We start from the raw sequence: 15,031 nt of genomic DNA, 5'->3' as shown, positions 1-15,031 counted from the left end.
GATCCTTTTGGTACAAGCGCTTCTGGGATGGAGCTTCCAGAGCCTGGAGGAAGGGGGCGAGGAGGTGAGATCGGGAGTATGGTAGTGCATCCAGAATGTGCATTGGAGAATCTAAGGAAGGGTTGCGGGTGCTTGGGCAGTGATAGGTATGTTTACAAGTTATGGTTGAAATCATGTGTGACTTCCCTTGTTAAGGTGCTGGAGATGACCTTGGAATGGAAGTCACGTTTGAGATTGTATATCGACCCTCATGTAATTGATTATATAGAGTAGTGTTGTAATGCGGGGCATCAGTTTGGCCATGGACGGATTTCTTATCGCTTGGATCAGTTTCCTACACACCATCATCCAGACTGCAGAGATAGGAAGCCGTGGCTTCTCACGCATCCAGCCTGAATGTGCAAACTTACCTTGCACAAACACTGCACACGAAAACAAGCAAAAGTTATACTCCCACCGGAGCCAAGTTCAGCAGCGTGTGTGGTCCTCATCACGGGATCAGAACTCTGCAACATCTCACTAACTAACTTTGACTGTCTCTTTCACTACCTCTCTATCTCACTACATCACAACACCACTCTGCTTACATCTCACTACCTCACAACATCCCTCTCCCTCACTACATCACTGTTTCACTACCTCACTCTTTCTCACTACATAACTCTCTCTACCTCACTACTCCACTCTATCTCACTATCTCACAACTTCTCTCTCTCAAAACATCACTACCTCAATCACTTTCTATCTCACTACCTCACTCTTTCTATCTCACTAACTCACTTTCACTCTCTTTCACTACCTCTCTCTATCTCACTACATCACAACATCACTCTATGCTTATAGATCACTACCTCACAACATCCCTCTCCCTCACTACCTCACAACATCCCTCTCTTTCACTACCTCTCTTTCACTACCTCACTCTCACTACCTCACTCTCTATCTACCTCACTCTCTATTTCAATACCTCACTCTATCTCACTACCTCACTCTCTCTCTGCTAATGCAATAGGTATCACATATGCAAAAAGAAAAGCTAATGCCAATAGAAATGACAATGCCATTTATTTAGGGATACAAAAATAATACAAAAATAATGAGCAATACCAATAGCTCTACCTATAATATTGCCGAGACCATTGCATTGTAAATGCTTGTTACAGTGTCTCATTTTATATTTGTATACCTCAGTATCAAGGAGGACAATGCCTCCACTTTTATCACAAGGTTTGATGGTAAGTAGTGAGTTCTGTAATGTTTGCAGTACTCTAGGTTCTTGACTAGTAATATTTATATTCTGGTTTGGGGACATATTTAAGCATGTTTTACATTTTAAATGTAACTGCTTTCTCAAAAATCTCTACTTCTGGTCCCAGCTTTTCTAGGAGATGAGTGGTTGTAAGTAGATTGTGGCTTAAGCCCTGCAGTATTGATCTCCATTTTGTTCTCTCTGGTGAGAAAATATTTATTTAGTCCGATAAATGTACTGATCGTCACCTACGGGACAAAGGATAACACTTTAGAGAGAAGGTCCTTGGTGGGTTGTCCACCAGGATCTTTGCCAGATTGAATACAGGAATAGGGATCAGCCCCTCCAATTTGGTGGTGCCTTGTCTGTATGTAATTTTGAGAGTTGTCAAAGTTCGTATATCGTCCCGCGCTTAATTTCTGAACCTGGTCCTAAAACCTGAAAAAACAAATCTTCCCATTTGCTCCTTTAAAGTGGCACTGTCTGTTACCGTTGGAGTCAAAATGGTGGGAGCTGTCCTCTACCTCAGGTTGGGATGTATCGGAGAAAGTCCAATTTTTTGTTTGTCCAATGTTGGTTGACTGTAGGATTTTCTGTATCTTTTGAATAGTTATAGTATTTCTCTCCAAGATATGGGTATGCATGATCTTGTGAAAATAGTCTGATATCTCTACGTTTCTCAGTTTCTTTTCTTGTCTAAGTATTCAGAAAAGGAATCTAGTTCACTGTTAGCTTCACCTATCCATTATTTTAGCTTCTTCTAATGCATGGGAGATCTTCAAATTTTCTTGTGGGGTATCAATTTCCTTAACCGATTGGCTACTATTTCAAACCCTCTCGATTAATCCAATCACACGAACATCTTCTCTTTTAAATAATAATTCTTCATTATAGAAGGCATACCCTATTGTATGTCTGAGGGAGTGTTGAGGTTTTCATTTGTTTTTTGCTCTATAACGTCAGTCAAGACCTCCCTGCACCCAAGACAGCCCCACCCCCCCCCAAATTGTCTTAGATTTTACTCCGTTTTGGTCCCACCCCCTGCTGGGCAATGGATTCTCAGGCATTGAGGATTGGTGCCTTTCTCCGGGAGCTGGCTATGACCTAGATTGTGGTTATTCTTAAAACAGGTCAAACCTTGGACAGCTGTGCCTCATACAGGCCCATATCCCTCATTTACTCTGAGATTAATGTGTTAGCATTGTATGTGATCCATCCAGATCAGTGTGGCTTCATGCCTTCCCGCACCACGTGACACTGCATCCTTAAAGTCCAACTGTCCCTGTCCTGGGCACACCGTCTCAGCTGCTCCTGATAGTTTGAGAATGCCTTCAACACGCTAAATGGGTCTTTTCTGAGTATGGTCCTGGAGCGTGGTGTGCCCGGCCCCTATCTACGCAGGCTTATCAAGCTTTTGTACTGTAAGCCCATGGCACTGATCTGCATACACTGGTCCGTCTCCTCTTCCCAGTTGGTAGAGGAACCTGTCAGCGAGGCACTCCTGTTTACCCTTGCAATTGAACTCCTGGCGAGGCTTCTACACTGCGACACTAGGATGCAGAGATGATAGTGGGTGGGGGTCCTGAGGAGCGAATTGCTCTCTACGTAGATCTGCTCTTTTGGACAAACCTCCTAGTTCTTTGGGCCTCTGCTGTCTGGAACTATTGAACATATATGATAAGTCCTCTGGTCTTCTTCAAGTTATCAAAACGAAATCGCTATTGGCCACAGTATATTATGATTAGAGTGTGTGTTTCTGGCAATCTACAATCACTATGCGCTGCCTAGTCTTCCAGTACCTGGGTATCCACATCTGTTTCCCGAGCTGACATTGACGCTTAATCTGGCACCCCTGATGGCTAAAATGAAGGACCTTCAGAGATGAGGCGTCCGAATCCTCTTAAAACAAAGTGTTTTTAAACCTTGTGGTTTTTTGGGGAAATGGAATCCTCCCAAAGAATTCATATCTTTTTTTTACGTGGCTCACGCAACTAAAGAATACACTATTTGTAAAAAAAAAAAAAAACCCTTGGTTAAGGAAAATGGTTCTGTTGGCTTAGGAAGTCCAATGCAACTAACACAATTATCTCAAGTGAAAACTGACACCCCTTCTTTACCACCTAGGAAAGCCCCTACAAGGAGAGTTCCCAATGTCTAGAGTGTGGAGTTGTGGCAGCTATGTTGAGGCGTTTAAGGTGGGCAACCCTTCAAAATGGCTCGCTCCACCAGCAGGACCCTCCACCGCTTCTTCTCAGCAAGCCGTGCAGCACAGGGTGCCGCAACAAGCAATCGGGTCCAGGAGACGGGCTTCAGTGTCCACTGCCTGAGAGCAGTCACCAGCACAGTAGCAGTGGCAAGTTTAATCGGTTCGCTACTTGGCAGTCCCTCTCGTGGCGGTGGACAGCTGCACAGGTCCACTCTTGCGTACTAGAGGAGTTTGCGATCCCACAAGTGCCCCTGTGTCCTAGCAGCCCCCAGGGACGTGGCCACACTGGTGCTGGAGGTTGTCGGGGCAGGAATCTTCTGCCAGGAGCTCCGAGCACTCTGCCATCTTGGCCAGGCCCCTACAAGCATATTTAACTGTTCAGATGCTTTTAGATCTTAAGATTTAAGCATCTTCAAGTGTTGTTACAATGCGACAAATCAGTAATGTATGTGCTCGAGAGTCCTTGATTACTATCACACATGATGCTTTTTAGCATTTTGTCCAATTCATATTCTGTTAATGCAAGCAACACTTCATCTGTTGGTTAGGGACAGAGTTCCGATAGCTTATTTCCCAATGAAAGAAATGCTAGCAAACCAATTTAACACATTTTGCTAACTGCCAAATCATTCATAACTTGTTCAGAAGCTGTCTGGAGTATAATCATTTCTTTGATTACCTAAATATATTTAAGTGCCATAACATTTTCAATAAAACTGCTATAAATAGTGAACTCTTGTGATCAGCTCGTAGTCTTAAACTATCATTTTTGTTTCCCCTAGGTTATGGAATTGGAATCTAAACTAAATGAGGCAAAGGAAGAGTTTACATCAGGCGGTCCTCATGGTCAGAAGCGAGACCCTAAAGAGTGGATCCCTCGTCCTCCAGAAAAGTATGCTTTAAGTGGACATAGGAGTCCTGTTACTCGTGTCATTTTCCATCCAGTTTTCAGTGTTATGGTCTCCGCCTCTGAAGATGCAACAATAAAGGTACACAACATTGACATTTGGGTTAAATGCTTATTTTTGTCAATATGTTTGGAAATCCGCTTTGATTTTGGGTGTCCTCTTCATTGAATGCTATCCTACGGTATTTCAGCATATGTTATGCGCTTTAAAATTGACGTTTTTTTGCAGAAGTAAAAGAGCTTTGCAATCTATATTTTATAAGTACAAACTAATCTCCAATGCTTAGTTTTAATTGGAAGGAGATCACTGTTTAACAATTGCCATTGATATATGGTGACACAGGTTCCATTGCACAGTGTATTTAACAAAATTAATTGCATGTTGACGGTTGTATACTAGCAGGTAACTTAATATGTCTCGGAATTATCATCTTTGGCCAGTGTAAGCCTAGAGTCCTGTTCAGTTTGTGTCCAAATTTAGTGGTCTCTTGATACCCTAAGTTTAAAGATTATGGTGCATTCATTGTTAAGTCATGGTGTTCCTGTGACATAAAATGACAAATGCTTCGTATTGACTATAATTCAGAAAAGTCAGATTCAGCATGTTCATTTTCTGAATGATCCCCTGCTTGATTACATGTTGCTTGAGCAGCTTTTGAATTATGGTAAAGTGTCACTTTAGAACTGAGAAATACCTTCAGAAAAAGGGATTTGCAGTGTGAATCTTTTCTGGCTTCAATTTGCTGTGCATTATTCCGCCATCTAGTGGTTGGGTCCGGAATTGTTTTTTTTTTTATTGTTTTTTTTTTTTGGGTGGGCGTCGACGTGGTACCATTTGGTGTCTCTCCGACGTCACGGACTTGGTCCGGAAGCCCCACCTTTGGTAGCCATCTTTGGATTATTTTTTCCGCTGTTGGGTCTGGATCGATACGGAGAAGCTCCCGAGTTGGAGAAGAAGAATCGTGGAAAAAACGGAGAAAATCGTCAGAGCAACAGAACACCGGGGTCTACTTATCCACCGGTTACCCAACAACTGCCGCAGTTCGACGAAAAGAGGAAAATCTAGAACTTCCGCCGACCGGAGAATGCGCTTGTGGGGGCTCCCTGGACGCGGTAATAGACAAGACAACATTCAAGTTTTGCAAGAAATGCCACCACAAATAGTACAGACGGATCAGCGCCCAGTCTGTAACCTGTGCCTACCGCTCGATCATCAAAGCGAAGACTGGAACCCCTGCTCAGTCTTCACCCCGAAGACGTTGAGGGTAAGGGAAAGACCGCGAAGTGCAAACTACAATATGCAAGGCCAAGGACCACCGCCATCACTACGAGACCTCTCCAGTGTGGAGGAAGACCACGTCGCTGAAGGATCAGAAGGCGACTAGGACACAGAGGTGTTGGTCATGGAAGTCGAGACGAAGACTTCGAAGGAGGTAAGTGTCGTTGACCTAAAAAACCAAGAGTCTCGAAAAACAGACTCTAGACCATGAAAAGGATCCTCTGCGTCGAAGCACTTGGCGACAGTAGCTGCATCCAAGCAAAAGCAGACCGTAGAATCCTTCGATAAGGACTTGGGAGCGGCGAAGGTTCTCGCAGAAACCAAGACGTCGAAGGACAGTCTGGAAAAGGGCACCTCTGCGTCGAAAAGAGACCGAAGCAAACCTCGGCGGCGTCAGTCGAGAAAAGAAAAGCGGACAATCTCGACGCTGAAACACACGAGGCCCAGATTGAGATGGGGGGGGGAAGAGTATCAAAGCAGAAATGGTGAATACCCTCAAGCGCAAAAAAGACTTGGACGAAAGCTTGAAGCGATACAAGATACCGCTGAGCTCAACAAACCAAAACACAAGGTTGCCGAAGATCCCATACCACCTAGAACCCCCGAAATAATCGAGGAAGAAGAGGAAGGTTCCTACTTCTTCGGGGAAGATGCCGAACAGGACGAACAAGCATACGCAGAATCGTCTAACTCGGAGACTCGAGCTCCAATGGCAAGACCTGGATGCAGAGTCGCTCGAAGAGTCTGTAGAGTCTTATCCTTCGAGGCCATCACCCCCTGATGACATTGTCATGTACAATCGGGTAATAAAGAAGGCTGCGGAAACTTATGGGGCTCAGCTAGAGGAAGAGAACCCTCAAGACTGTTTTTTTTTTATTGGAAACACTGATGCCTACACAATCTGGGAAGCAATTCCTACCAATGCTTCCTAGTGTCTTAGACCAGGGGAAGCAGGCATTTTAAGAAACCTGCTGTTTGCATGGCCATAACACCAAGAGCAGAGAAAATATAAACACCCCTCAAAAGACACTTTATACATTAGGGGATCAGTACCAGCTGACTCTATCTTTGCCTCAATAGCAAGAAAAAGGGCCAATGTGCCCACCACAGCGGGACCACCTCCAGACAAAAAGTAAAAGGATGGACCTTGTAGGAAGGAAAATGGAGAGAGCTGCAGCAAATCAGTGGCGCTTTGGCCAACTCAAATGCTCCGCTCAAGAGGCATGCGTACCAGCACTGGGAGGAAGTAGGGGAAATGTTACAAAACCTACAAGAACAGTTCCAGAAAAGGGCAAGCCACCTGGTGGAAGAGGGCAAAAACATTGCTAACACATGTTTGAAGTCAGTCCTTGATGCTGCCGAAACATCAAGCAGGCAAATGATGATTGGCATAACAGAAAGAAGAAATGCATGGCTTAGAATATCAGGCTTCAAGCCAGAAGTGCAGAGCAACATAATTAAATCTCCATTCAATGGCAAACAATTGCTTGGAACGGGGGTTGATTACAAACTAAATCAACTAAAAAAGGACAACGAAACACCAAGGTCCATGGGAGCCCTGCAGTTTAGAGGTATGCGTAGAGGCACACCATTAAGGAGGCCAACGGGGAGAGGTACACAACAACCTACTACCTCACACCAAGGTTACCAGCAAACATACCAGGCCGGGAACCAGAGCACACAACAGGGGCAGCAACAAGGCTGTCCTTTCGAGGGCGTCACCGTGGCAGAGGTTAGCCACAAAGGGGTGGACAACAAACATCTAGCAAGTGACTGCACAAACCGAGAGGTGCTCTCCCAAAAACCAACCGTGACAGTACAAACAAAGACAAAATTACAGTTCCTCCAACATACCACTCCAGTAGGAGGCAGACTAACATTCTTTCAACAAAAATGGAAAATAACCACAGACAAGTGGATTCTGAACATAATACAGTATGGTTACTGTATAGAGCTAACAGGACAGCCTCCACACAAACGGCCAAGGCAAAGGACACATTCAAAAGAACCATCCCACGTGGTCCGAGGTGAAAGAACTTGAGAGAAAACATGCAATAGAGCGCATACCGCACAGGGAAAAGAACAGCGGAGTAAATTCAACATACTTCCTAATTCAAAAGGTGGACAGATCATTACGGCCAATATTAGACCCAAGATTTCTAAACAAGTTTGTCAAAACGCAAAGATTCAAAATGACTACACTACAAGAACTGTTACCTCAGTTGCAGCGGGGAGATTACCTGGCAAAAATAGACTTACAAGATGCGTATTTACACATCCCAATAAAGCGAAAACACACGTGGTTCCTAAGATTTGTCATAAACAAACACTACCAGTTTAAAGGGCTAGCTTTCGGCCTAAAATCAGCACCAAGAGTGTTCACAAAGTGCCTGGCAGCAGTTGCAGCAGATCTGAGAAGACAAGGAATTCGTTTACCCCTAATTGGACGACTGGCTGGTAAGACCAAACTCATACAACATATGCAAACAGCATATACACCAAGTGATGGAGATGCTACTTCAGCTGGGTTTTTCCATACATGAGGAAAAATCATCAGAACCAAGACAGAAGTCGTCGTTCTTGGGCGCATGAATAAACATCGTGTTAGGGAAAGCATTCCCCAACGGCAAGAGAATAACTCCTCTAATAAAGGAGGCTCCTCTATACCAGAAGGGGTATTGTCTGACCGCGAGGACTGTGGGGAAACTACTAGGAATGATGGCCTCATGCATTCACTTAGTTCCCAAAATCCGTCTACACATGAGACCATTTCAAGAATGGCTCCAAACACAATAGTCCCATGGCTACAGGGAGTTGGGAGGATATAGTGGTTTTGTTGCGAAAGGGGTACGAAGTTCCTCTGAATAAGTCGGTTCGAAGTTAGGAGCATGAACCAGTAGTAGTGTCACTGGGGAACCACTAATGTGTGCAGGAAGGAGAGGGAATTCTCCTTGTTGGAACTAGGGCTCTCACACACCCAGCGAAGCTAGGTGTCATGCGTTATCATTTGAGCCTGCCCCCAGTCAGGTCGGCGCTGCAATACCTGATGGGTGCCCAGAACCGGGGCTCTTTATCAGGGATCTTTTGTTCCTGCCGGTGGGTGCAGTCGGGGTGAGGGGCCTAGTGTGTGTAGAAGTAGGGAAAATGTGAGTTACAATAGGTCAGTTAGTCCTATCCAAACTTTATTATAAAGGTAAACTTCCTAATTAAAAGGTGGAGGGGCCAAATCTAGTCGTGAGGTGTCTAGTGGTGAGAGCCCTGCTCTCAAATGATCAACATGTTTCGTGTCTCAAAAGTCAAAGAATGATCGGGACACTTCTTCAGGATTAACGTTATGCTATCTACACTACATGGTAAGTGTAAAACTACATACCCTGTACTTTCATAGTAGACCTGAATGTGGAACAAAAAAAGGGATAAGGGATTCTGTTAAAAACACACATTAATGAATACATCACTTCAAATTAAACATTATTGTCCAGTAAACTGGTGCTCGTGGAAAGGATCTTGTATTAGGTGCTCTGTCACACAGAATCATAGTGAGTGGTGAGTATTACACAAGGTATCTTAAATATTGAAAACATACTCTGAAAGTGTCACCCATCCTTAAGGTTGAAGCACTATATTATTAAAAACAATGAAAATTGGTAATCAGGACTCGCCTAAACTGTCCGCAAAATGTATATGCTACAGTAGCCGGCGGTTTAAAGGACACCAATTGGGTCCTAATTGGGGAAAGGGTAGAGGGAGCAGCAATTGCACTCCGGTTAAAATGCCACCTGTATTGGCCAGAAGTGGCAGCTCAAGCATCATAAATCTGGTGGTAAATGTACAACAAGGTGAGGTCATCCAAATGGTGGCCTCGCACCACCGAAGTAACAACCAAATACCGTGGGTCACGGGCAGCGCCGAACCACCGCCTCCAGTGTGCACCACCGCAGCAGGTCTTGAAGTAGTACTAAGCCGGTCATGTGATAGGTCATGTGTGTGAACAGAACCGGGGAAATGGAAAAAGGACAGTGTCCATAGGTTGGGACTGATGCCGCGGTGGCGGCCATCTTGTAGAGGGGTTTGTTCGTAGTGCACATGGGTAGTGTTGGGTACAGTAAGTCTCTACTGATGTCAGAGGCAAGCCTGTTGATGGCTCAACTAGATAATACACTGGCTGGTTTGAGGTAAGTGGTAAACTATTACCTTAGTCATCCGTGGTAAACGCCACAGTGATACAGTCCACTGACTACGATGCGGAATGCACCCGCCAACTCTGATGGGAGGTACTATACTCAGACCACAAGTGACCCCACACCTCGACTGGCCACCAAGATCTCCGCATTGGTCTACGAGGCGGAGTCCAATGATTGGATCAGCCGTAAGGAGGCAGACTTCTTGATTGCCAAGGAACCGAGGGTGCCCTACTTTTACCAATAAACAAACAGTTCGAACGAGAGAGTCCAAGGGAAAATTCTAAAGACCACTAAGGATTGTATCCCCAATCAACTATTAACAAACACAAGAATCCTAGGGTCTACGAACTACCGCTAAGTTACAGCTTAAACCTATGCGATAGTAATGAACCTAACTGGAAAACCTATTGAGCAGAATGTTCCTAAGGGCAGATCCCTTTAAGGACGTAATCCCTCACTCACCAATGGTGACATGCTTCATCATAGGGACTCTCCTCCCAAAGGAAAAACCTAGTTCCTTTGGGGGCTACAACCCCCTCTCTGAGAGGGAGGAGCTCAGGGATGTTTTATTTCTAGTTTTGAGGACTAACCAAGTCCACATATGATGAGCAAAGGTGTATGAGCAAGGGTGCATCGCAAATAATGAAAATCGTGAGTATGTGAAAAGAAGTGATCGTTAAAACTGGCTAGGAGGCATCAAAGCCAACTTAATCAAAAGATGCCTACTGTCAGGATTAAAAAGCAGTGCACCTGCGGTATGGATTTAAAACCGCTATGGTGTGAGTTTTAGGTGGTCAACATGTTTCAGCCCAAGACATGTGCTACTTTCTTTCCATTTCAGGTACTTGCAGGTTCGGATAGAGGCCTATGATATTGCACTGGCCCTATATCCTTTTTTGGTTTTGGTTTTCCACTTTCTTCACTTGCAGTAGCGTTTCTTTGTAAGGTCCTGACGAAAGCCCGATCCACCTTGGGTCTTCTTGGGCTGAAACATGTTGACCACCTAAAACTCACACCATAGCGGTTTTAAATCCATACCGCAGGTGCACTGCTTTTTAATCCTGACAGTAGGCATCTTTTGATTAAGTTGGCTTTGATGCCTCCTAGCCAGTTTTAATGATCACTTCTTTTCACATACTCACGATTTTCTTTATTTGCGCTGCACCCTTGCTCATACACCTTTGCTCATCATATGTGGACTTAGTTAGTCCTCAAAACTAGAAATAAAACATCCCTGAGCTCCTCCCTCTCAGAGGGGGTTGTAGCCCCCAAAGGAACTAGGTTTTTCCTTTGGGAGGAGAGTCCCTATGATGAAGCATGTCACCATTGGTGAGTGAGGGATTACGTCCTTAAAGGGATCTGCCCTACTTTTACACCTTACCCAAAATCCATAAAGGTGTCACCCCGGTTCCCGGCCGTCCCATCGTCTCAGGAATAGGCGCCATTTTAGAGCCTCTTTCAATCTTCTGTGACCACTTCTTACAACCGGTGGTCAGAGAAACTCCAGCATTCGTGAGAGATACCACCGACATCTTGAAAATCATAGATGAGACACCTAACATACAAGAGATTGACCACCTCATCACCCTTGATGTCGAGGCCCTTTAAACGAACATTCCATAGAGGGCCACCCTAGCGGTTGTTGAAACAGCCCTCAGCACCTGAGATTGGTCATCACCCACCCCTATCTCGTTCATAATGGAATGAGCTACCCTGGCTCTGACAGAACTTATTTGAGTTCAAACAAGTTGTTCCATCGGAGCCAGGGCACATCTATGGGGAGCACTTTTGCTCCCAGTTTAGCATGCATCTACATGCCATCCTTTGAACAAGCCAACATCTTTAACACTGACAATCCGTACCACTATAACCTGAAACTGTGGAAACGCTTTATCGACGACATCCTAATCTTCTGGCATGGGACACGAACTGATGGTGAAGAATTTGTAAGGTGGATTAACGGGCTTAATGAATATCTCGGGTTCTCCCACACGATCTCAGACACGTCCATTCCATTTTTGGACATAAACATCACACTGACGACAAGGAGTCTACAAACCTCCCTGTACAAAAAACCTACCGACCGGAATAGCTTACTCCTGTACACCAGTCACCATCCCAAAACACTGAGGGACAATATACCTGTCGGCCAGTTCTTACGAATCCGGCGCAATTGCACTTCAATCGCTGACTACAAGACAGAAGCTGACACCTTGACATCTAACCTCAAGGCTAGAGGGTACCCTGAAAAACAAGTCAGACTCATTAAAAAGGGCAAGGAACAACCCAAGGGAGATGTTACTAGAGACTCGCCCTAAACCACCCACCGACAACCTCACATGTGACATCCTTCACCCCAGACTCTGCAAGGATTAAAAAAAGAATTCTAAAACACTGGCAGATTGTAAATATAGGGGAGTTACTACTTCCCAGACCCAGGTTTGCATATAAAAGAACACGTAACCTAAAGGACACATTGGTGCATATCAGACCAAAAGAATCTGACACTGACACCCAGAGGACTCTGTGGGGTCTACCACCAGTGACTGGACACTATCCCTGTGGGGCATTCGTTGTGTGCCCACTAACCACTGCAACCAAAGAATTATCACTGCAACCAAACTTTAAATGGACGCAAAAGAAACACACTAATTGCAATACCAAACAGTGAATTTACATGCTCGCGTGCCCATGCGGAATGAAGTACGCAGGCATGACCATGCGTCCCATTAAAACAAGAATTGCTGAACATAGCAACATCCGTTGTCCGAGTCTCAATAAAAATGTACACTCACTACAAAGCTAGTCCACACAGCCCTGATGATCTATGCTGGACGATACTGGAAGCTTTCCAAGTTATCACTAGAGCTGCATAGTTCAGAATTGAACAAAGATGGGTGCACAGACTGTCCACACACACCACTGGCCTCAACGATGACTTCCTGGGGATCTGAGCTACATATAGCTGCCTGGATAATACACATCTCTGACTACATCATTGTATATATCCGGGTTTTTGGTCCCTTGAGATACAAACCACTGCACCATATGACTCACTCCTTCATTCTATATAATTGTTGAACTATCGCATCGGCAGCATGTTCACTAAGGCTTTGTGGTCTCTCTACTGGACACTGTTACCATCTTAGTCCTGTAGACACTTACCCAGTGACAATTACTGTTACCATCTTAGTCCCTTAAACATTTACTCAGTGAAATTATCGATTCACTGTTCACTACCTTAAAATCAGAATATCATTGCCACTCGTAAGACCAAGATGTACGAGTTGGCGTTTACCGCTGATGATTAATGTAATAGTTTACAACTTAATTCGCACAAGCCACTGGCGCCTATTATCCAGTTTAGCCATCAACAGGCTAGCCTCTGACGTCAGTGGAGACTTACTGTACCCAACACTACCCATGTGCACTACGAACAAACTCCTCTACAAGATGGCTGCCACCGGGGCATCAGTCCCAACCTATGGACACTGTCCTTTTTCCATTTCCCTGGTTCTGTTCACACACGTGACCTATCACACGACCGGCTTAGTACTAATTCAAGTCCCGCCGCCGACGTACCTCTATCATCCCGGTGTAGGCAGCAGGGTAGGTCATACGCCTGCAAGCGTACCACAAGCTAGTGAGTTTCCTGAATTGTATTCTTCATCCGGAGGTGAGTTACAGAAGCTCTGGGCGCATTCCATTTCCAGGTTTACACACTGAGATGGCAAATCATGGCACACTGGGTTAGTGGGTATGTTGGGCTGGTCCGACTGTGATGTACTGGCGTGACACACTCTGGCTTCGCTGGAGGTGCTGCGGTGGGGCACACTGGAGGCGGTGGTTCGGCGCTGCCCGTGACCCACGACATTTGGTTGTTACTTCGGTGGTGCGAGGCCACCATTTGGATGACCTAACCTTGTACATTTACCACCTGATTTATGATACTTGAGCTGCCACTTATGGCCAATACTGGTGGCATTTTAACCAGAGTGCAATTGCTGCTCCCTCTTCCCTTTCTCTTTCCCCAATTAGGACCCAATCGGTGTCCTTTAAACCGCCAGCTACTGTAGCATATACATTTTGTAGACAGTTTAGGTGAGTCCTGTTCTGTCCTGATTTCCAGTTTTCGTTGTTTTTAATAATATAGTGCTTCAACCTTAAGAATGGGTGACACTTTCAGAGTATATTTTCAATATTTAAGATACCTTGTGTAATACTCATCACTCACTATGATTCTGTGTGACAGAGCACCTAATACAAGATCCTTTCCACGAGCACCAATTTACTGGACAATAATGGTTAATTTGAAGTGATGTATTCATTAATGTGTGGTTTTAACAGAATCCCTTATCCCTTTTTTAGTTCCACATTCAGGTCTACTATGAAAGTACAGGGTATGTAGTTTTACACTTACCTTGTAGTGTAGATAGTATAACGTTGATTCTGAAGAAGTGTCCCGATCATTCTTTGACTTTTGAGACACGAAACATGCTGATCATTTGAGAGCAGGGCTCACACCACTAGACACCTCACGACTAGATTTGGCCCCTCTCCACCTTTTAATTAGGAAGTTTACCTTTATAATAAAGTTTGGATAGGACTAACAACTATTGTAACTCACATTTTCCCTACTTCTACACACACTAGGCCCCTCACCCCCACTGCACTCACCGGCAGGAACAAAAGATCCCTGATAAAGAGCCCCGGTTCCGGGCGCCCATCAGGTATTGCAGCGCCGACCTGACGAGGGGCAGGCTCAAATGATGAAGCATGACCCCCTCGCTTCGCTGGGTGTGTGAGAGCCCTAGTTCCAACAAGGAGAATTCCCTCTCCTTCCTGCACACATTAGTGGTTCCCCAGTGACCCTACTACCGGTTCATGCTCCTAGCTTCTCGAACCCACTTATACAGAGGAACTTTGTACCCCTCTTGCAACACAGTCTCTTGGGGCTTGTGCGCTGGACCTCGTTAAACTAGCCCCTCTTGTTGTTTAACAAGGATCTAGTGGTTGTCAGAGTTCATCAGGAGATTGCATGATGGAACAAGGCAAATATAGCACAAGGGAGACCTTTCACACCTCCAACACCAACAGTGACCATAACAGATGCCTCTCTAATAGGATGGGGAGCACACATGGGCAATCTAAAGATAAGGGGATTATGCACACCACAAGATGCGGTGAAACACATCAATATCTTTGA

At 44.9% G+C, this 15,031-nt stretch overlaps 1 protein-coding gene across 8 annotated transcripts in view; it reads left to right on the top strand.

Annotated features, from left to right (window-relative positions):
* Positions 1-15,031, top strand: part of PAFAH1B1 (platelet activating factor acetylhydrolase 1b regulatory subunit 1) — a 480,612-nt gene that overhangs the window by 214,222 nt on the left and 251,359 nt on the right. For all 8 annotated transcript variants that reach the window (XM_085649933.1, XM_085649934.1, XM_085649932.1 and 5 more), the window contains one exon: positions 4,238-4,444. In XM_085649933.1, coding sequence (XP_085506059.1) covers positions 4,238-4,444 — 207 coding nt within the window. The remainder of the gene's footprint in view (positions 1-4,237; positions 4,445-15,031) is intronic.

This window comes from Triturus cristatus, chromosome 3_2 (genome assembly GCF_964204655.1).
Source record: "Triturus cristatus chromosome 3_2, aTriCri1.1, whole genome shotgun sequence".
In the NCBI taxonomy this organism is placed as follows: Eukaryota; Metazoa; Chordata; class Amphibia; order Caudata; family Salamandridae; genus Triturus; species Triturus cristatus.
The sequence above is the reverse complement of the archived record's forward strand: the minus strand, read 5'-3'. Positions and strand labels throughout refer to the sequence as shown.